The sequence below is a fragment of the Lissotriton vulgaris genome, chromosome 2_1, assembly GCF_964263255.1.
Source record: "Lissotriton vulgaris chromosome 2_1, aLisVul1.2, whole genome shotgun sequence".
Taxonomy (NCBI): Eukaryota; Metazoa; Chordata; class Amphibia; order Caudata; family Salamandridae; genus Lissotriton; species Lissotriton vulgaris.
In genome coordinates this window covers 1,724,667,223-1,724,688,566 of record NC_141687.1, presented here as the reverse complement: position 1 = coordinate 1,724,688,566, position 21,344 = coordinate 1,724,667,223, and the positions used below count along the sequence as shown (strand labels likewise).

General features: G+C 46.4%; 1 protein-coding gene across 1 annotated transcript in view; it reads right to left on the bottom strand.

Moving 5' to 3' along the window:
- The window catches only part of LOC147733191 (uncharacterized), a 63,096-nt gene that overhangs the window by 30,356 nt on the left and 11,396 nt on the right, over positions 1–21,344 (bottom strand). The window contains exons 5-21 of the mRNA XM_086957732.1: positions 20,079–20,193; positions 18,584–18,671; positions 17,974–18,080; positions 16,950–17,169; positions 14,183–14,308; positions 13,663–13,780; positions 8,785–8,923; positions 8,084–8,194; positions 6,863–6,932; positions 6,595–6,732; positions 6,325–6,489; positions 5,668–5,762; positions 4,230–4,356; positions 3,150–3,405; positions 2,317–2,369; positions 1,791–1,891; positions 892–1,043 (exon numbers count right to left, since the gene is read on the bottom strand). Coding sequence (XP_086813858.1) covers positions 892–1,043; positions 1,791–1,891; positions 2,317–2,369; positions 3,150–3,405; positions 4,230–4,356; positions 5,668–5,762; positions 6,325–6,489; positions 6,595–6,732; positions 6,863–6,932; positions 8,084–8,194; positions 8,785–8,923; positions 13,663–13,780; positions 14,183–14,308; positions 16,950–17,169; positions 17,974–18,080; positions 18,584–18,671; positions 20,079–20,193 — 2,181 coding nt within the window. The remainder of the gene's footprint in view (positions 1–891; positions 1,044–1,790; positions 1,892–2,316; positions 2,370–3,149; positions 3,406–4,229; positions 4,357–5,667; positions 5,763–6,324; positions 6,490–6,594; positions 6,733–6,862; positions 6,933–8,083; positions 8,195–8,784; positions 8,924–13,662; positions 13,781–14,182; positions 14,309–16,949; positions 17,170–17,973; positions 18,081–18,583; positions 18,672–20,078; positions 20,194–21,344) is intronic.

Below are 21,344 nucleotides of genomic sequence, written 5' to 3'. Positions count from 1 at the left end.
ACATCCATCTTCAAGTGGCCCGTGCCATTTGGTATTTTCTACCACAGTTCAAAAGATCAGGATTTATCCATGACATTGCACAGCAGAGATATCCAGCACTGTTTCAGAATGCACCGATCCATGCCTAAATCTAGGATAACCGCTGGCTACACAAATGATTTCAATTCAGGTTCACTGCAGATACATATCATGGGGGTATTCATTAAACAAGATTTTGGTCCTTTGTGAACCACAGTGGACAATCCAGGACATCTGACCTGGCTCCGCGTCTTTTGAACCAAAGATGCCAAGTGAAAAGCTATACCATGGCTCCAACCCAGGTGGATCAAAATTGGTCAACCCTGGTGTAGTTCAAGAAAACGACACTCTCTTTCTTTAAAACAGGTGCCATTTTGTACCTGAGGGCAAAAAGTTTTCTTGGGCATGATTTTAACAAAGCCCTTTTTTGTTTGCATTAAATCAGTAATCTTTAGCAAAAGTAGTTCACTTGTATTTTCCCATAGGGCCTGTTCTATTAGTCATTACTAGCTTCCTCTTTGTAGTGGAGGAGCCTGAAAGCATCATATGAACACAAATGGCTAGAAAGCATCATATGAACACAAATGGGTAGGAAAGATGTGTAATGGAGCCTAGACATGTTTAGCTTGCCCACAAGCTATGCACACATTCTTCTCTGGACTATAAGAGTTATTGGATTATCAGGCAACCACATGTTCAGCTGTTGCAAAGGACACAGCTGTCAAAGGCGCTGTCTGGAGACTGTGGTCTCATTGTCACCGCCAGGACACGCACATGAGGAGTAACATACAGCGACCGGCCCCAGCTCCCTCTTCCCAGTCTGAGTCTATAAAGGATGGTGCCCCTGACAAGCAGTTGAGTGACAATGCCTACCAGGTGTTGCAGCTGACGGAGATCTCCTCTCCAGGTTGGTATTCAGCCTCATTGTGGAGACAGGGACATGCCTCGGCCTGGATGCAGCCACCTTTGCCGTCGAGCACCATCCCCTCTGGGCAGACGCATCCCTTCACACAGTGGGTGCTGAACTGTAAAGTCAAGGAAGAAAAGACCGTGTTAGCAGGACTCAGGGCAGAGAAGCAATAGAGCGGACTCCCGGTGCTGGAAGAGTCCACGATAAACACATTACAGTCTGTAAACATTTCACAGTCAGAAGACAAGGATCTGTGTGCTGAGTTTTGAGACCTTGGGCCATTGGACAACAACATGGAGGGTCTTCCTCCCCCTGTCCCAGGGACATCTTAAGGATTTTGGGGGCCTGGGCAAATGTATTTTGGGGGCACATTCCCACTTGAACAAATTCTAAATATGTTCACATCTAATGTTCAGGGATTGTGACGTGTTTTCAATATTGTAATACAGCAGCAAATAATCTGTTAATGTGTGAGGTCCTGTGTTGACCTAAACAACACTTTTTTTTATGGATGCTGCATGAAACATAAACACAACATTTCTCTTCAAAATGTCTGTAAAAGACTCACACATCAGCCACATTAAAAATAAATTGAAGGAAATCGTTATTCTTATTTAAGAAATATTCAAGGTCATCAGGGCAAGTCTCTGCAGAGCAGAGCCGGCTCTATCGGGGAGCTCCCTGAAAGGCTGGGGTCAGAGCCTACTTTGCCCACACCTTAAAACATCTCCAACAAAAGAAAAGAACTGGCGCAGGCAAAATATTGTTTCAAATCAAACCATCCTCTCAATTTCTCCCCAAGCCTTCGCCCTGTGTGTGTGTCCCCTGCATTCCCCCCACCCCAACCCTACGAGACACTCACGCATTCCACGTCGTAAGTCTGGCAGCTCTTCTGGCACTCGGAGCCCTGGGCGTTGGAAGAAACATTTGCGCAGTCGAAGTACACCATGGGGGCCTCGCATTCTGGAGGGGGCGACAAAATGAGAGGAGTGTGAGATATCGCATGTCTCACTTCCGGAAATGATGTTTTCCCAATCGCCGCTTGTTGGGCGGGGCGGTGGGTTTCTAAGGACACAATTGAGCCGAAGTCAGAACACGATATGCAGCGGTGAAGCGATGGGACCTGACACGAGAGCGGCTCGGCCCCCCTCGCCTGCTCTGCTAGGCCCCTAGACTGGTGGAATGAACCTGTTCTCCGCTGATGAATCTGTGTCCATAGATGATGAATGAATGAGCAAAGAAGTGAATACATTTTACCCAATGGGAGAGTAAAATTCACCCCAAAGAGAGAACGGGAGAATATTATTAATGCCAGTGGTACAGCATGGGGATTCAGAGGGTGACACGGACTTGGATTTCAGTTTCCGCGGATAGGCGGTGAAGATTACCTGGCTCTTTAACTGTCAGTCCCAAGCAGCTGACCTTCCCCTGGGAGCAGGTGCTGTGGAGAAAAGGGGAGAAAGACAACAAGGCGTTAGATAAGTGTTCTACTTGTTCAGCTTTCTGTGAAATATTTTTCGTTTTCTTTTTCGTTTTTGGCGGTTTATCGCCACCTAGTGGAAAATATCAGGAATTTCTTTCCGGAGGTCTCGTGCTTATTTACTGATAACATACATTCACTGGTTGTTGTTTAGCACCTGCAGGTGCTGTGCTGTACAGAGTAGTTTTGTTTTTACGTTTAGCACCATAGTGCACACAAATCAATAATCATCTCGCATGTTTATAAGACATTTTAAAATAAATAACTTTCTGGTCGTTTGAAATTGCAGATAAAAGGAATATGTGACACATTTTGTTCCATGTCCTGGTGCAGCCTGCACTCTCATTATTTTTTTAAAACTGCAAACCCACAAATAGCACAACAGCTGGAGTCAAGGAAATTTCGTAAAATAGTATTAGATGCCATGGCGCCTTATTTTAGAAATGATGCAACGCTGCGTGAAAGCAGCGATGCGTCACTTCTCAGTGTGCACTCCTTGCGACATACCTGATGCGTCATATTTAATGTATGACGCATCATGTCGCAAGGAGTTACAGATACGTCAGTATTTCTGACGTATTTGTAAGCGCAAAAGTGAAGCATTGCGGGAGTGTGACACAAAAGTGACGCAAATCCAGCAATGCGTCCTTTCACATGGGGAAAGCCCCCTGACGTCTGCCCTGGGCACCCAGTTGAGTTCTGACCTAGACAGGAACGGTAGGTTTCTTATCGTGAACTCACCAGATAGCCTTGTTTTCATGTACAACCTCCCCGGGTGCCATGGAGGAGCCTTGGTAGTAGCAGCCGCACTCTTCGACCTCCACACACTTGCTGCTCTCATCCAGGTACATGCCTTCTGGGCAGACACAGCCGTCGACAGGTAGTATCTTTACACCGCAGGAGTTGTCTGGCTCGCTGAGGGACCGACAGGTGGCCTGGCATTTGTGCGCGGAGTATGTGTAGGTCTGTGTCGCAGGACAGTCTTCACTGTACTTGCCTTAGGAGGGGAGAGGTAGACAGGAGGTTACATATCATAGGCCCCAAAGTTAAACTAGCGAAAGACACAAAGTTGATGGACGGAATGCAGAACAAATCAAAACATAAACCCCCAGTCAGGAGATCTGGGTTAAATCCATCATTCTTTTGTTCACCTTGCCACCCAATTTTAGACCTGGCCATTAGCAAATCAGTCTTGACCCTGTGCCTCATGGGACTTAAACCAGCGCACGTAAAGGATGAGTCAGAGTGCTGTGGCAACCACAATGGCGAGCATGTCTCTTTAAGTAGCTGGCTAATTCATCATGGCCACCGGTGAATGTATGTATGTGTGCATGTATATATATATATATGTGTTTGTGTATATATATATACATATGTGTGTTGTGTGTATATATATATGTGCATATATATGTATATATGTGTGTATGTGTGATAGATATATATATATTGACGAAGCTTTGATACCAAAACGCGTCTATATATATGGTGCAGGAGTGAATGGCATTTGACAAAGAGTCATGGACTCGAAACGCGTTATGCCCGATAACTTTTAAAACTTGAATAAAATCCTTTGGAAGAGCATTGCTGGTGTGGCCTGGATTGCGTCGCAGATGCAGCGCGCGATGGTGTTTGCATATATATATATATATATATATATATACAAAACGCGTCTATATATATATATATATACACACACACAATATATATATATATATATATATATATATATATACACACCTTGCTAGTGAGGTGGCGTGCACCCAATCTAGAACTCGAACAGCAGCAGGAAGTTTTGTTTAGTTTCTGGTCTCCCTCACTCACCACATATTTCGCTCCTCCACCCTTCCAGGAAGATCCCCTTGGCTGCACAGGCGCGCACGTAGGACGAGATGGCTGCGCACATGCATTCCTCAGTCTTCTCGCAGTTGCAAGTGTCGAACATGCAGTTCTGTAAAGAAAGAAACGCAGTTGCCCAGTTAGAATTAAACCAGGCCTCCCATCAGCGTGTTTAAGCCCCACCTTATTTTCAGTCGCGGCCTGTGCAGGCAGGGCTGGACTGGGAACCACAACCGGCCCTGGCAAAGTACTCAGCCGTGCTCCCCTCCCCTCCCCACTTGGGGGGGTTGGAGATGCCGCCGAGCTCTTTGCTGATGTTGGTTTTCGGCCGATTTTGGTACAGGGCCGATTTTGCAGCTATGCTGCAAAAACAGCCCTGTCACAAAAATGGCCCCCAGGGGCCTAAAACCGGCACCCACCCATTCGGTGCACCAAGGGATTGCCTGGTGCCCGCTATGGCCAGTCCGGCCCTATGTGCAGGTAAGATCGGTGGGGCCAGGTTGGGGGGTTGGGTTGGGGTGGGGGGGATTTCGACGGACGATGTCGAGGGAAAATTAATTCTTTATTTAATTTTACCTCTTCATCGTCCATCGAAATACCCCTTCACCCGGCCCCACCGCTCTTACCTGCATGGGCCACGGCTGCTTATTTTTCATCATAATTTACTACTTCTTCGTTCTTTTGCACCTCAGGTCTTTTGATAGCTGATAATCTCGGATATGCATTATCAGAAAACAAGACTATGTATTCAAAACATTACGACTAAAACCCTTGTGCGATAGCCTGTAATGTGACAATAATTGTAATTTTGAATGACTCAAAAGCTTTATGGACACAACACCATGATGAGACTCGTGACACGAACTGTGATAGTGACCGTTTGCTCCTCCTCCATTGGCCTTACCTGCGTTCTAGTGTGCGCTAAACTCGCATGACTTATGTGGGCAAGCTTGCAGTTCACATTCTGTGGAGAGAGCCCACGGTTTAAGGCAGAATCCCTAAAGTTTTCCATAAAAACCTCCCTCATTCGTTTTCTTGTTTGCTGCCAATTGTGTTTAGAAGGGGCATGATTCAGCAGTGCCAACTGGTACTCAAATACATATTTCGCCTTGGGTAGGGTGTGTACTCATATTTGTAAGCATGAAAAATGTACAACAAAATAAGTCCCTTGCTCAAAAATGCCCTTTGCATGAATAGAAGTGATATGTCAAGTGCAAAGTTGTATGGCATTAACCAAGTATGCTGGCGCTAGCAGAGGAAAGCAGGGCAGCGGAGGCCGGCAAGACATGGCTACTATATGGGCATGAAATGCTAGGGTTTAAGATCCCAACAAATTGTATGATGGGAATAAATGACTCTCAACTATTGCACACCAGCTGAGAATGCCAACCTTGGTTTGACTCACCATGTTACATCAACTCACCTTCTCAAAAGACGCTGGAGCCAGGAAAGCGTGGCAGGGTTCGAAAGGTCCCAATGGGTCTGACAGCATCTCGCAGTGGTGCTCAGCATACTCGGCTGCACATAGAAAGAAGGAAAGAAGAGGTTATGCCCCAGAAGCACGGATTTCATGCAATCGTCACTACCAAGCCACCTCAGTCCAGGTGTGTATGGCTGACGGTCTGTGACACTGTGTGTGAAGATGGGGAGGTTCAGTGGAAGTCAACGAGTAACCAGCACAGCTGAAGAGGTGACATGCTACACACATAATGGCAGTGATTGAAAACCACTCCATGTTTACCGTCAACTGTTAACATGGATAAAAAACAATATTCCCTCACACTTGGCATTCGTGGGCAATGCCTACACAACCAGGCACACCGATTGAGGAAGGGCAAGAAGTCACAAAGTTACGTGTAGCTAACTGACCTGAGCCGTAGACTCTGGTGACAGTGAGGAGGAAGACTTCAAGGAAAGGCATATGCTACCAGAGTTCAGCTTTCCACCCCAGAACCCCATGGGTCCACTCTGTAGGCAGCACATGCGAGCATTTATGAGCCTAGAAGGTGCCAGGTAATCACCACACAGAGGGCTCCAGCCTTCCTCCTTTGAAGATACCATTTTTCAAGACTACACATACCGTTCTGTACACTGGAGGCACACGGATCCTCATGGATGTTTTTCACATTGGGACAGTCACTTTGTGTCTTCCAGTTGTTACCAAAAGAAGCGGCAGTGCCCTCCACCACTCCGCTCAAGGTTTTGAAATCATCGGCTTGATCTTTGTTGAAGTTTCCACAGAGACCTTTTTGAGAAAGCAAGACAAAATTGAAGTGCAGTCAGAACGGTGTTGAGAAGCGGTCAGTAGATGGGCGAAGGAGCTTTATATCAAGAGCAGAGGGAGACTTACCACAGGTCTTCCCCTCGAAGTGTGGCTGGAGCCTGATCCGAACTTGCATAAAGAGCTTCACTTCGATTTCCATTTGGAGGCCAAAATTTGTCTCCACAATAATATAGGAGGAAGAGGGCTTGAACATGGTAACACCATCTGAGGGCACAGAATGCGACTGATCAGGAACGATGGAACACAGCCTTCACACCTTGAATGCAAGTCGAGAAAACCAAGAAAGCCAAGAGGCAGTCAGCAATCCAGAGAGAGGTCTGAACTAGAAACTCACCTGAAACAACGGGAAGCTCTGCATGGACCATGTTCATGAGCACAGTGCAGTCTTGCCTGATGAAGAAAGTCTGTGGAGTACAAGAGCAGAACACAAATCAGGCCAGTCATTCACCTTCACTGGACTTATCTACACAACACCAAAGCACCATTTGCTCTAGTCGAAGGCAAGTGGATTTCACGTGACCCACTGCGAACACTAGGGGTAGATTTATTTGGAGGGATTTGGATAATATGACAAACATGGTCCCACATGCTGAATGTCAATTCTAAATGAGAGCACCCTGGCTTTAACTCAAGCAGAGAGCCAACCTCCCCGTCCCAGACAGGCTCTGACAACCAGATCTCCCTCTTGATAGGGCTTGACATGTTCAAACTTAACTCATTTTCCAAACGGAAGGTCAACTGCTCAACCAAACACACTGTTGTGTTAATGGAAAGGAGATATGGTCAAGGGAGTTTGAAAACATCTCGTTACTGTCCAAAATTCTTGTTGTTACATGCAATAAGGCGTGGATGGTGGATTGCATTTCAAGAATGAGAACTTCTCTAAACGTTTGGAGGAAAGGCAGAAGGTACAAGGCATGTAAAAAACATAGGTATGAGAGTTGTATGTTTATTACAGGGATGTATTCTGCGTCATCCTAAATCCACCTCATGTATTCACTTGACATTTATTAACACCGTTTTTTGAATTTCTTGGCCGTTCCGCCCCCTCTGTCCCAGCTTTACCTCCATGAACACACTCCAAGGCTCGTATATGGCGTTCCTTCCCCACCAATGCAGCGGTGTAAGTGTCGCTGAAGTAATGGCATGAAGGGGCAACAAAACTACCAAGTGTCAAGCTATGCATAGATGGAAATGTCATCTAAGTTGTATCACCCATGGGGTACTTGGAATCTATTGATAACATTAATAGTTCTTTTGAGTTCTGCCATGACCATTCAATTCGCACAAATTCTGGATGCCCACCTTAACATTTACTACCCACTATAATGCGTGGCCACTGGAACTTTAGTCTTCTGAAAAAAGGGGAGGGATCTCTCCTCATAGCATTTAAGGAAATTATTAGTGACGTCTGTGTTGCTTTCTGAAGAGCACGATGTGTCCTTCAATTAGTAACCAATGTGTTTGCACCTAGCATCTCATAAACATTATGCTCACATCTCTGCCTCTCTCCTTCCACACTTTTGACCTTTGCCAGTAAGATGTAGCCACATACCTTGTCTCCACCATTGAGGCTGATCGTGACACTTTTCATGCAGGTCTCGCTCTCCGTCCTGCCGCACATGCGCATCTCTGCCATGACACTGAAAGAGTTACCAACGCAATCCTAGGAAAAAATGACGAGTGGCATTAATGACATCCAGTGGTTGCAACTGGACAGATAGATTGAAAGCAGTGGAGTCCCTGGGACCAGAGCACGTGGACCAATAGGGTGGCAGGTCCACAGCCACTCAGCTCTTGGCCTGGATCGGTTATAAGAGTATATCATCAGGAGATGGGTCTCGAAATACCTATCTTTACAGTGCTCATGGCATGTGCGAGTTCATAACAGGGGTAGTAAAGGCTTGAAAGGTTTATATCAGTAGGAACCACAGTATTTAAAGGTTTATATCCGTAATATTGAAGGCTTGGAAAACTTATCGGAGGAAGCATCCATGGCCTGGTGGATTGATGATGCCAGGACCTAGGGTCTCGAGGGTTTTTTTATAGTACAATGAGAGGCTTGAAATGTTTACCTTACTGGGTCACTAGCATGAACAGATATAGTGGTAGGAAGCCTGAAAATACAGGTATATGTGAACAGGATCATGGAAATTAACAATATAATGCAAATGCTCTTGATGCTTTAGAATACAACGAGAATCCCATTCATCCCTCACATACAGCAGCATTACCAGAATTGTCTTTGTGAATTACCTTGGCCAGCACGTAGCCACAGTCGCCATGGAAGTTGTAAAGTGTCTCGTCAAAGGTACTGATGTGAGAGCCTCCGTCAACTGAACACGTCCCAACGCAAGGTAGTTTCTCACATGCCCACGTCCCTCCACCACAGGTGCTGCGCAGAAAGAGTAGATTTAAAAATCAGAACGCATGATGTAGCTCTGAACACCGCAACCTGGATACTTTTTTGTCTAACTTGCACACTTTCATTTGCTACTGTTTAAACCGAGCCCACCTTGACACCTTTCATTAAAAAATATGCGTAATGGACCATGAAATGCAGATTGCCCACACCTCATCTCAAAGACTTGAGGGCACATGCATCAAAACATTTTGAAATCGCAAACAGTGCGAATCGCAAAAATCGGACGTTTGTGATCGCAAAATGGCCTTTTCAGATGCATGTACATTTTGTGCAATTTGCAAATAAGAAAATCGCAATTTTTTGCGATTCCCTTAATTGTGAATTCTGTTAGGGAATCGCAAATTGCAATTCCCTAAATGTGATGCATCATGCATTCACAAATTGTATTTTTGCAAATTGGAAAATTGCAAATTACCATCAACTTCAAGGTGATGGTAATTTGCAATTACTTTGAAAAATGCAAATAAATGCATTTTTCAAAGTGCATTGTGGTGCTTACTCATGCCCTTATGGTATATGTGTAGACCACATGTGCATACTTACCCGTTTTTGGGGGTGAATCAGGGTGGTCATTTGGCCCCCTTGCACCCTTGAAATTGCATGCGCAATTTGCGAGCACCTCTTTGGTACTCCCAAATTGCGAATGCAATCCCATTCATTCCTAAGGGCCTTTGAGCCCATAGGAATGAATGGTAAGCCGTTCCTTAATAGCGAATCGCAATTTTTGATTCGCTATTAAGGAATTTGTAGGAATGGCAATCTTTACTGCAAAACCTACATGCATAGGTAATTGCGACTCCTTAATAGCGATTCCTTAATAATCGCCATTACGGACTCGCAATTCCTAACTTTATTGCATGTGCCCCCACGTCTTTCTTTGAAGGTGAAACTCTGCAACCTACCAAGATCTAACCTGCTCTGGCTCCTCTACTAATCGCACCAACCATCTGTTTGAATTCACACACACCCCTAGTAATGATCACGCCGAACTCCTACTAACTTCATCTACAACAAAGAAACTGGAGTAAATGCATGCAATGGTTTCCTTGAGAATGCAAGACTAATCATCCCACTAATCAACTATAACCTATCACCACTGGATTGACCACCAACGTTGGGGTCAGGAGCAATGTGCTGCCCAACATGAAGTGCGCCAATGCTATACAAATGCAATTGCAATATAAAGCAATACAATTCGGATTTATTTGTACTTGGAATACTAAAGTCGACAGTAAGTCTCCCTGACCACCGCCGAACACCTGCATTTCCAGATCCACACCAACCCGAACACCACCCTCAGAGGCACCCTGATCTACCGACCCCCTGGACCACGCACACAATTCAGCGAGGACATCGCCGACTTCGTCAGCCCACATGCCCTCCCCTCCGCTGACTACATCCTCCTGGGAGACCTCAACTTCCATCTGGAGAACAACAACGACCGCAACACCAGCACCCTGCTCGACAACCTCACCAACCTGGGACTCAAGCAACTGGTGTCCACCCCCACCCACCTCGCCGGACACACACTCGACGCTGTCTTCTCATCCAGCAAGGACATCAACTTCAGCCACACCACAGAGCTGCAATGGACGGACCACAGCTGCGTCCACTTCACCTTCAAGAAAACAACGACCCACCACCACCAGCAACAGACCGCCCGCAGAAGCTGGAACAAGATCACAGCAGACCAGCTCGCCACCTCCCTGAGCCAGCACCCTCCTGCCAGCTCAGCGAACCCCAGCCAGGCCGCCGACAACCTCACGAAGTGGATCAGCAACTGCGCGGACGAACTCGCCCCACTGAGGACCCCGCCCAGCAGACCCGGCAGCAAGAAAGCCCCATGGTTCACCGACGAACTCAAGAGCTCCAAGAAGAACTGCCGAGCCCTCGAGAAAGTCTGGAGAAGGGAACCGACACCGGACAACAGGACCTCCTTCAAACTTGCCACCCGGAAACACCACCAGCTGATCCGCGCCGCCAAGAAAACAGCATTCAAGGACCGGTTGGACAACAACGCACACAACTGCAAGGAACTCTTCAACATCGTCAAAGAGCTTTCCAACCCCAGCGCAGGAAACAACGACATCACCCCATCGCAAGACCTCTGCAACTCCCTGGCTTCATACTTCCACAACAAGATCGCGGACATACACAACAGCTTCAACAACCAACCAACGCACACCATGACCGAACAACCACCCCCCACCACCACCCTCCACGCCTGGACCCCGATCAGCACCGAAGACACCATCCGCACGATGAACTCCATCCACTCCGGATCACCGACCGACCCCTGCCCTCACCACGTCTTCAACAAAGCCGACGCTGTCATCGCACCCCACCTCCGAGACATCATCAACACATCCCTCGACACCACCATCTTCCCCGAGAGCTGGAAACACGCCGAACTCAGCGCCCTACTCAAGAAACCAACAGCGGACCCCACCGACCTCAAGAATTACCGCCCCATCTCGCTCCTCCCGTTTCCAGCCAAAGTCATCGAGAAGACCGTCAACAAGCAGATGGCCGCTTTCCTCGAGACGAACGGATCCCTCGACCCCTCACAGTCCGGCTTCCGAGCCAACCACAGCACCGAGACCGCCCTCATCGCCGCCACCGACGACATCCGAGCCCTGATGGACAATGGAGAAACAGCGGCCCTCATCCTCCTAGACCTCTCTGCGGCATTCGACACGGTCTGCCACCGCACCCTAGTACGGCGTCTCAGCAACGTCGGAATCCAGGACAAGGCGCTGGAGTGGATCACCTCCTTCCTCGACGGGAGAACACAGAGAGTCCGCCTACCACCGTACAAGTCAGAGGCCACCGAAGTCATCTGCGGCGTCCCCCAAGGATCATCTCTGAGCCCCACCCTCTTCAACGTCTACATGAGCCCCCTCGCGGCCATCGTACGCAAACACAACCTCAGCATAATCTCCTACGCCGACGACACCCAGCTGATCCTCTCCCTGACCAACGACCCCGCCGCTGCCAGAGCCAACCTGCACGAAGGGATGAAAGAGGTAGCCGAGTGGATGACGACCAGCCGCCTGAAACTGAACTCGGACAAGACGGAGGTCCTCATCCTGGGCTCCTCTCCCTCCGCCTGGGACGACTCCTGGTGGCCTCCCGCCCTGGGCACCGCACCCAAACCGACAGACCATGCACGCAACCTGGGCTTCATCCTGGACTCCTCCCTCTCCATGACCAGGCAAGTCAACAACGTCTCCTCGGCATGCTTCAACATCCTACGCATGCTACGGAAGATCTTCTGGTGGATCCCCACCGAGACCAGGAAGACCGTCACCCAGGCCCTCGTCACCAGCCGACTGGACTACGGCAACGCCCTCTACGCCGGGACCACCGCCAAGCTCCAGAAGAGACTCCAGCGGATCCAGAACGCCTCAGCCAGACTCATCCTCGACATCCCACGAACCAGCCACATCTCCGGACATCTGCGAGACCTTCACTGGCTCCCCGTCAACAAAAGAATCACCTTCCGCCTCCTCACCCACGCACACAAAGCCCTACACGACCAAGGCCCGAGCTACCTCAACAGCCGAGTCAACTTCTACGCTCCCAAACGCCACCTCCGATCAGCCAACCACGCCCTCGCCGCCGTCCCCCGCATCCGAAGAGCGACTACAGGAGGAAGGTCCTTCTCCCACCTGGCCGCCAAGACCTGGAACTCCCTCCCGACCGACCTGCGCCTGACCCAAGACCACCTCTCCTTCAGGAAGAAGCTGAAGACCTGGCTGTTCGAGCAGTAGCGGCTCCCCCCCCCCCCAGCGCCTTGAGACCCCACGGGTATGTAGCGCGCTTTATAAATGTCACTGATTGATTGATTAAGTAATAGCTTTTCAGAAAAAGAGGAAAAGTAACAAATGTAGATGGGTGCCTCAGTGATGGAAGGTACATGTCAAATATCAAATCCAATAAGGTAGTGATGTGAAAATGCTTTTTGGCGCAAATAGATCTTTATTTTTCCAGATTATTCACGTGGTTCGCAGAGTTTTCACCTTTCCTTTCTCACATGCCCAAGAGCATGTTTTCTACAATTAATATAATTCATTTAATAATACAAGACTCACATAATTTTTCATTTTACAGTCTCTCAACTCCAGCACTTTCGACTTGATCTCAAACCTTGTGTGGCTTTTTCAAGTGAACAAAATTGCAAACCAGTGGACCAGACATGGCAAAAGTCACAAATCTCCTAATCACATACAGGTATCATTCTTCACACATCTTTTGTTGTTTGGTGAAAAAGTAAGCAGGAATCACAAGTAGAGCCTGTGCAACTTCCCTTAAACGAAAGAATGGAAGTGTGATTAAGCAGATGAAATGGGAGGGCGAGAAGAAGGGTGTGAGAAGCAGAGCAAAGAGACTGTGAAGGAACTTTGAGTGTTGCCGCATCAAATGGACTCCCAGGGATGACCACCATTGTATCAGAGAATGTGATAGAGAATCGAAAATCGAAGATGCCAGCAGATGAGATAAGACGTTTTGCAAGTGCCAAAGAGTGACAGTCAGAAACAAGGAAGCTTGATCAGAAAGCCCTGGTAGCAGGAGCCAGAACTTGTGGAAGGAAAACATGTAGAAGAAAACAAAGCTTAGCCGGAAAACCACTGCTCTTTCCATCTTAAAACCAGGGCCTGTGTTATCCTCCAGCATCATGCAAGGGAAAGGAAAGGCAGGCTATTTACCAGCTCTGGCAGGCCGTCGAGTAACTGGAGCCCAGGGCATATGTCTTGCCATTGAATGTGCAAGGGCAGTCCTCCTGCTTCATGCAGCCTGAGTGGGTGATGTCATCATACACATATCCTGATCGCAGACAAAAGATAAGACATGGTGGACTTTACAGAGGAGTATGTGGCGGCGCAAGCGGATTCCTATCATGTCAAACCAGGCCCGTCTTTTTATGTCTACGGGCCTACTAAAGGCCCAAAATGAAAGCTAAAAGTGTGTGTGTGTGCGCGCGCGTGCATGAACATATATACACAGTACAGAGCGATGAAGAGGAAGCCATATCTCAGAAGCTGAAAAAAGGAACACGCAGAGTGGACGCCGCAGCCCCGGGGTCGCTACACTGAAGTACAAACGACCAGGTGTCCTGAACCCAAGAACTTCAGCTCATCAAGAGCACTACAGCAGGGGCGAGGGGGCGGGGCAAAGCCTGGTATCGCGCATCTCCGCATCCCCACACTTCCATGGACCATCACCTACCTGCGGGGCAGAAACAGCCGTCGGAGCAGTGGACATCGCAGAGCGCGGACTGCTCGTTGTTACTGCACGTGTCCACGCAGCGCAAGCCGCACTCCTCGTAGACCATGTTGAAGGGGCACGTGATTTCTAGGAAGAGAACCACAGAGAGAGGTCAACTCTTTGACTTTATTCAGGAGAACCGAGGCCAACTGCGCGAGGCTTACACCCTCCCCTGCTCCATGGGGCTGGCTCTGCAGTCAAGCTCCTGTCACCCAACGGGATGGTTTAATGCAACTGTATCACACAACACCTAAAACACTGGTATGTAAATGTAAATGTACATGTATTTATATAGCGCAAATCACCCACATCGCAGGCATCTATGCACTTGCTTAGGGAACCCGTCCTGGTATTCCCCTGTGAGATAGCCCCGGCAGGGTATCCACAAGGTGAAAGCCAGGCATCCTGCCACGAGGGGCCGTTGTGGAGATTAAGCAAGCTATTGCCCAGAGTCGCAGAGTGTGAACCCGTGAGTCGAGTAGGCACCGGAGCGAGAATTATCAAGTCCGTGGAATTATTGAGCCCAACCCCCGTCAAGGCGGGGAATTGAACCCTGGTCCAGGGCCGATCTCAGCTTCCGGGTCTGCCGCCTCTAACCCCTGAGCCACACTTCTCCACTCCCATGAAAATAAACTTGCTACTTCTTGATTGTGAGGGCTGAAATTCTATCCTGGCAGAGCCCTTGTTAACCGTCACAATAAGCATCACAGTGCATGGCACAGCGGCCCATCTAATTCAGAACATCTTGGAGTTGTTAAGTTTGGGGTTTGAATTAGAAAGACTGCTTAGTGTCTGAGATCATGGAATCCCGCAGTGCTACATGTCAGGTATGTGCCTGTTCTTTTCTGGTCATCTCACGGGGAAAGAGAGGTACTACAAGACAGTTTTGCTACTCTGTTGCTTTGGAAGATACAACCATCATACCAACAGAACAACCACAGACTTGCTTGGACTGGAATACTAAATACTTTATTGCATGAATTTGTGCTGAGTATGCTCAATATACATATCGGCATGAGTAAATCCAACTTAGGGTTCCTGGAAAATATCAAAGCATATCGGCTCCAATGGCACCTGCGGGGTGCAAGGGATGAATATAGCTGGTAGTTGGGGCCTGTCCCCAGCTCCATTTGGTCTGCGGTGCTTGGGCCCCATCACTGATACAATAAAAAGCAGATACTGTACTTTTCCACACACAATTTGTCCAAGACGCAATTTGCCCAACTAGCCCACGTTTGCTTAAAATGATTAGATATGACTTTGTTTGCGCCTGTACTTCTCTATGTCTAGATATACACACACCTATACAAACTATATACTTACTATACACTATATGCAATGTCAGATTTAAACATTTTCAGCAAACATGCACTATATATGCATATTTAAATATATATATATATATATATATATATATATATATATATATATATATATATATATATATATATATATATATATATATATATATATATATATATATATATATATATATATATATATATATATATATATATATATATATATATGTGTGATCAAGGGCAACTGCCCGAAACGCGTCGTCTGCTACGCTGCTGAATTTTCTGGAATAAAGAAACCCTTTTGCCACTATTTGGGATTCGTTGGTCTTTTGTTTGATCGCCGAGGCACTGGAGGTTCCAAGCTGACCTTTGAGTTGATATATATATATATATATATATATATATATATATATATATATATATATATATATATATATATATATATATATATATATATATATATATGTATGTTTGAAATTATTCTCCCGCTTAATCTCTATGCAGTAAAGAACAAGCAGCACTGCGAGGCTAGAATTTCCAAACCTTTATTGTGTCACTATTAGTACAAACATTACAGGCATTTTGATGCTTGCCTTCCACAGGGCCATATATATAGGTATGTGTACGTAAATGTGCATCAAACCTAGTAGTCAACTATGGAAATCAGGATGTGTGTGTTCACACACTCTTTAAGTTAGCACATTGTAAGTGGTCCCACCAATTTGATCTATGGCCCAGTTTTTTTGCTAATGCCCAAACGACAAAACACTTTTAGAGACGCATCTGATCAGGCCCTAGTGGCCTCTTACAGGACGCTATTGTATGCATCACGCCTGTCTCTGACTCAGCTTAGCAGTCTTAGATGTGCTACTAGACTATGTTTACATCTCAATCCAATCTATAAAAGGTTCACTATACCAGGCCTAATCACCTAAGTCATTCTACATTACATTGCTTCATTGCTCTCCAAAACATTATCTGGGGAGACAGAGGCCAGGCACTGCTCCTCAGCTGCCTGGACAATTACATGCCTACTGCCTGCTCACTAACAGCAAGGCCCATCCAGGAGAGCCACCTACTTCTCTGTGGGACACTCATGTTCAACCATCCACTGGCCCAGGAGGAGTCTTGTATGCAAAAAAATATTGCACTCCTAAGTTGAACTTTTTACTCTTAGCAGTGTCTTCCACGTCAGTCCTCCCACAAAGGAAATATCCACTAATTCATCCCTAATGCGCCTAATGTGAGAGCCTGTTGGTGCTATGTAGACCCAAGGCTGTTGAAACAGTGTTTCATCTCGGGAGGTCAGAGTGCCTGAACAAGCCATAGCAAGCCACGTCTCCGGGTGCTCTTAGGGGGATAGGCAAGCCTTTCCATTTAAGCATGAGGTTACAGATTAAGAAATACCTCGGCCAGTGAACACTTACGGCATAGATCTGGTTTCCTCCAGTTCGAAGGCTTGCTGCCAGAATGGGAGCACTGCCGAGAATATTCGGTGAAGGTGTTGCACAGGCAGAAGGACTGCGACTCGTTATTGCAGCGGCACAGGTCCTGCGCACAAGCCTCAATGTATGGTTGGACATGGATGGCAGCGTTGCAGTCAGCGAAGGCACTGGAAGTCAGGATAGATTCACAATACTCGACCTCCTGAGGCAAAATGGAGTAGAAACTGTGAAACAGCATGGACACCGTTGACACATCCTCATTCATCTGTAACACACTCATAAACTGCAGCTCTTTTACTGTACTTCCAAATAAGGCAGAATGTGAAAGCAGCAGGCATGCTGCTAATTGGCCTCCGGATTGGAACATATAAGTAGCACCGTGAGGCAAAATGCATTCTACGCAAAGATCCTGCATGTGCAGAGCCCCTCTCCAAGTATGACTGTGGGAACGATGAACTCTTTAGTCTGCAGGCTTGGAAACCGATCATGGATTCCGAGTCAGTCCTCAAAACATGACATTGTGTTGGAGATGGCCTCTAGGATATGCCTATTGGTCCAGCTTGGATGACTTAGGGTCTGATTTATATCTTCGAAAATATGTCACTCCGTCCCAACAGTGATGGATATCCCGTCTGCCAAAATATGAATACCATTATGTCCTAAGTCACCGTTGTGACAGAGTAACTCATCCGCTAAGATCTAATCAGGCTCTTCGTCATGAAAAACTCAGTACAACGGTGATTTGTAAGGAAACTTCAGGGATTAAGTTTCCAAGGGCTCTTAAATGCACTTCGGCCAGAAGTCAACGTTATCGTTATTGGTAATTGCCATGAAAAACTGGTGCATTGGTGCAAGCTATACATGGTTGACCCATGGATGATTTTAAAGCACGTTTAGGTCTGCATCTGAGATAAGAACAGTACAGATAGGCATACATGTGAGTTTTTCACTTGTGCTGTAAAGATGCTAGAAAAAAATCTCTCTGGGAGCAATGCTTCACACTTACATGACCGGTGTAGTTGTTGAGAGGCTCAATAATCATATCCTCACACTCCTCTGTGGGATCGTTCAGCTTGTGAAAGTTCCCATACTGTTGGGGGGTCATCTCGAATCCTGAATAAAGAAATGCGGTAAAAGGTTACGTCTCCATTGCAGTAATACATTTATCAATCCCGCCATAATACCCACGCAGGCACATTTTGTTGCCCTGTGATACTACAAAATCATGTGATTGGTCTTCCAGCAACCACATGTAAACACCACAGAGAGTAAGCTTCCTAACATACACTTTGTCGTTAAGACCGAAGTTCATGTTGTTCGATGTCGGAGATGTTCTCCATGGAATAAAGTTACAAAATTGTCCCTTGATAATATTTATGCTTTGATCATTAGCCAGAGCTTCGAGATTTAGTCCAGGCTGATCCTATTTATTGACAAGGAAGATTGCAGATTAGTAAAATCTAATCTAGATAATCTAGATTCCAGCACCATCCTGTTTTGAATACTAGTAGTACAAATCGTGCGAGTATAAACACATTCTGTGAACTTCCTAAAAGGACCAAGCACTTGATTTTCCCACCAGGACTGGAAGAAAGGAAACTGTTACTTATCCTCACCATTTACAAGGAACTCGTCCTTTGGAATGTCGTTGAAGTTTCCGCAGAGCCCACAGGTTGTGTTCTCATATTTTTCACTTAGCTCCACCTACAAAGAAGAGAGAAAGTTGTAGGATCATCTTGTGTGTTGTTTATCAGAAAAAAAGATGCGTATTCCATGTTAGAAACATTGGGCTGCAATGACCGAGGACTTCAGCTGCTGCATGCTCCACCACAATGCTCGATGGTAAAATATGAAACTTTGAGGAAAGATCATTCGATGAAGGTGATCCATGCTAATTTATTTATAGTTTGATGGAGGTCATTCACAGGCTGAAACTTGCTTTGTCTTTTACTGGTGGGACTGGAGGCACCATGAAAGGATCCACAGTACATGTCTTCTTCCTCTGTAATTTTCTATCAATCTTTCATTGTTCTATTTCACCATACATGAAATGCTAAGGCCAGTACTATGATGGCCGAAGAGGGGCCACATGGGCCACATTTGTGATCATGCTTTGGAAGAGCAAGCAACATTCATCAACCCCAACAGGAGCACGAGACAGCTCTCCTAGTTCTAAACAAATTTACTGCGAAATGGCTACATGGGGTTTTCCTGCTTCATGGGTGGTCTTTTCAGCAGTGCATTAGATTAGTGATACTCAAAGTACTGCCCGGGGGCTTCACGCGGACCCTCAATACTTCTAAATGTGTCCCACTGGTCAACTCAGCACTATGATAAATAAACAGTCAAGCCTTTATTTAAGTGTCAATTGAAGTGAAAGAAAGGAAGTAACTAGTTTGTCCTGCCCTGCTTTAGGAACACCTTCATTTTAAAGAAGTCTTTCAGCAAAAGTGTAAAAATATGAAAAGGTCTCTTCAAAAATAAAAAGTGTATTTCATTAACATGCAGAACCGTTTCACTTTAATACATCAAATTATATCAGTGCATTGAGAAGTATTTTCTTTTTAAATGGTAGTTTTCAAACAAAAACTCTGAAACATTTATTTTCTTCCCCACCCTGAAAATAATTCCAATAGAGAACTAGGAGGCAAGTCAGTTGTTATGTGCACTGAGTGCCTATTTTGCATAAACAACATTATAGTTCATTAAATCAAATGCAGGAGAAGGTTTTACACATCGCAGAGCCTGAAGTCATGCCTTTTGAGCAGGGCTGGATAGAGAACCCAAAGCAACCCTGGCATTTTTGTTGGTCTCCCCCCCCCCCCCCCCCCCCCCGGAATTAGAAATTACAGTGCAAGCTGTAACGTCAAATTGGCGATTCAGCATGCAGTATAATTTGTTTTATTTATTTATTTGTATACACAACTCCATTTGGCAGCATTCCAGAGTTTACTACACCCCCCACCCTGCCCCTCCCCTACCGCCCCGCAGCACTTCCTCATGGAGTCACCACTTCTTTTTTACATTTGTGCTAGTGTTAGGGTTGATCTTATTCTGCCCTACAGTATAGAGGCCAGTGTTCATAGGATTTCCTTGAAAGTGATGCATTACCATGATGGCGTCGTCTTCGTTCCACGTGAAGTCCAATCCTTCCTTATAAGTCACGCGCAAGTAGATGCCGTTTCGATCCATCAGGATCCCTGAATGGCTGTATGGCAACTCCGCCCTGCAGAGGGAAGGAGTAAAGGAGATTTAGCATGAATGATTTCGGCTGTGCAGATGATTGGAAGCCAAAGCTTCATAACAGACATTGCAAGAAGAAACAGACAATGATCCTACAAGGCGGATGGGCACCACAGACCAGGCCAGCCTTAAGCTTGGAGTTAGGAGTGGCCACACACTCTTGAGTCGCGGTGGTCTGCTGTTCTCCAGGGCATGCCTTCGCTAGAGCATGGAGACGGTCTCCAACTGAAAGTTAGATAAATACACCATGACGGTTTTGGTGAAGGATGAGTGATACCGGGCTAGGCATACCTTCGGGTGAAGGCTTGGAGCAGTGTGAGGTTTGTGAGACGTTGCACCTTTGGAGGATGGACTGAAACGGAAGTTAAATCTTGAGAGAGTATTATGGTCGTAACAATGTTTTTTGATGACTGTGGTGAATTTTCCAAACACTTATAGTTCATCTGAGCATAACAAAAACTTATGGAAAAAATCCTGAGTTTAGGACACATGGTTCAGAACAGTTTCTGAATACCATAAGACTCTGCAAGGCTTTCTTGTTCAAAACAGAGAGTCATCGAAGGATAGGCAATGTTGACAAAAGTCCATCCACCTCCGCGCAGCCCTGGAGCGGCAGATCCTGGGATGACCTTATGACTATCTGTTGAGCGAGTGAGAACCATTCTCCTGAGCACACGTTACCAGCAGAGTCAGTTCTGTTCATCATGACCTGCTATTTCTATTCTATCACTCACCAACATGGTAATGGGCTAGTTGTATTATATTCGTTGTGGGAAAACGAGCATCAAAAATGTAGGGGTGCGTGCCGAGCATCCCAATCCCAAATGTGTACTGAATACGAGACTGCACAGGAGGCACCTTCTGCACCCCAACAGGCGATCTTTGTGGGAAACCTCCAGTCAGTGCAAACACCTCTCAGTGCCAGAGATGCCCCCTTTCTTTTCTCATGTGAATTAAAAGTTTTTTTTTATAACATAAAGTGTGTTCTAACCTCCTTTTGAAAACATCTGAAAACCTGGCTCTCTTCGTCTTAGAATCCTTGATTCTGAGCTGCACTGCTCTTGCGGACTCATCTGTCCTGCTATAGCGCTTTGGCGCCTTTGGGTTTTAGCGTGCTCTAATAAATGTTATCCC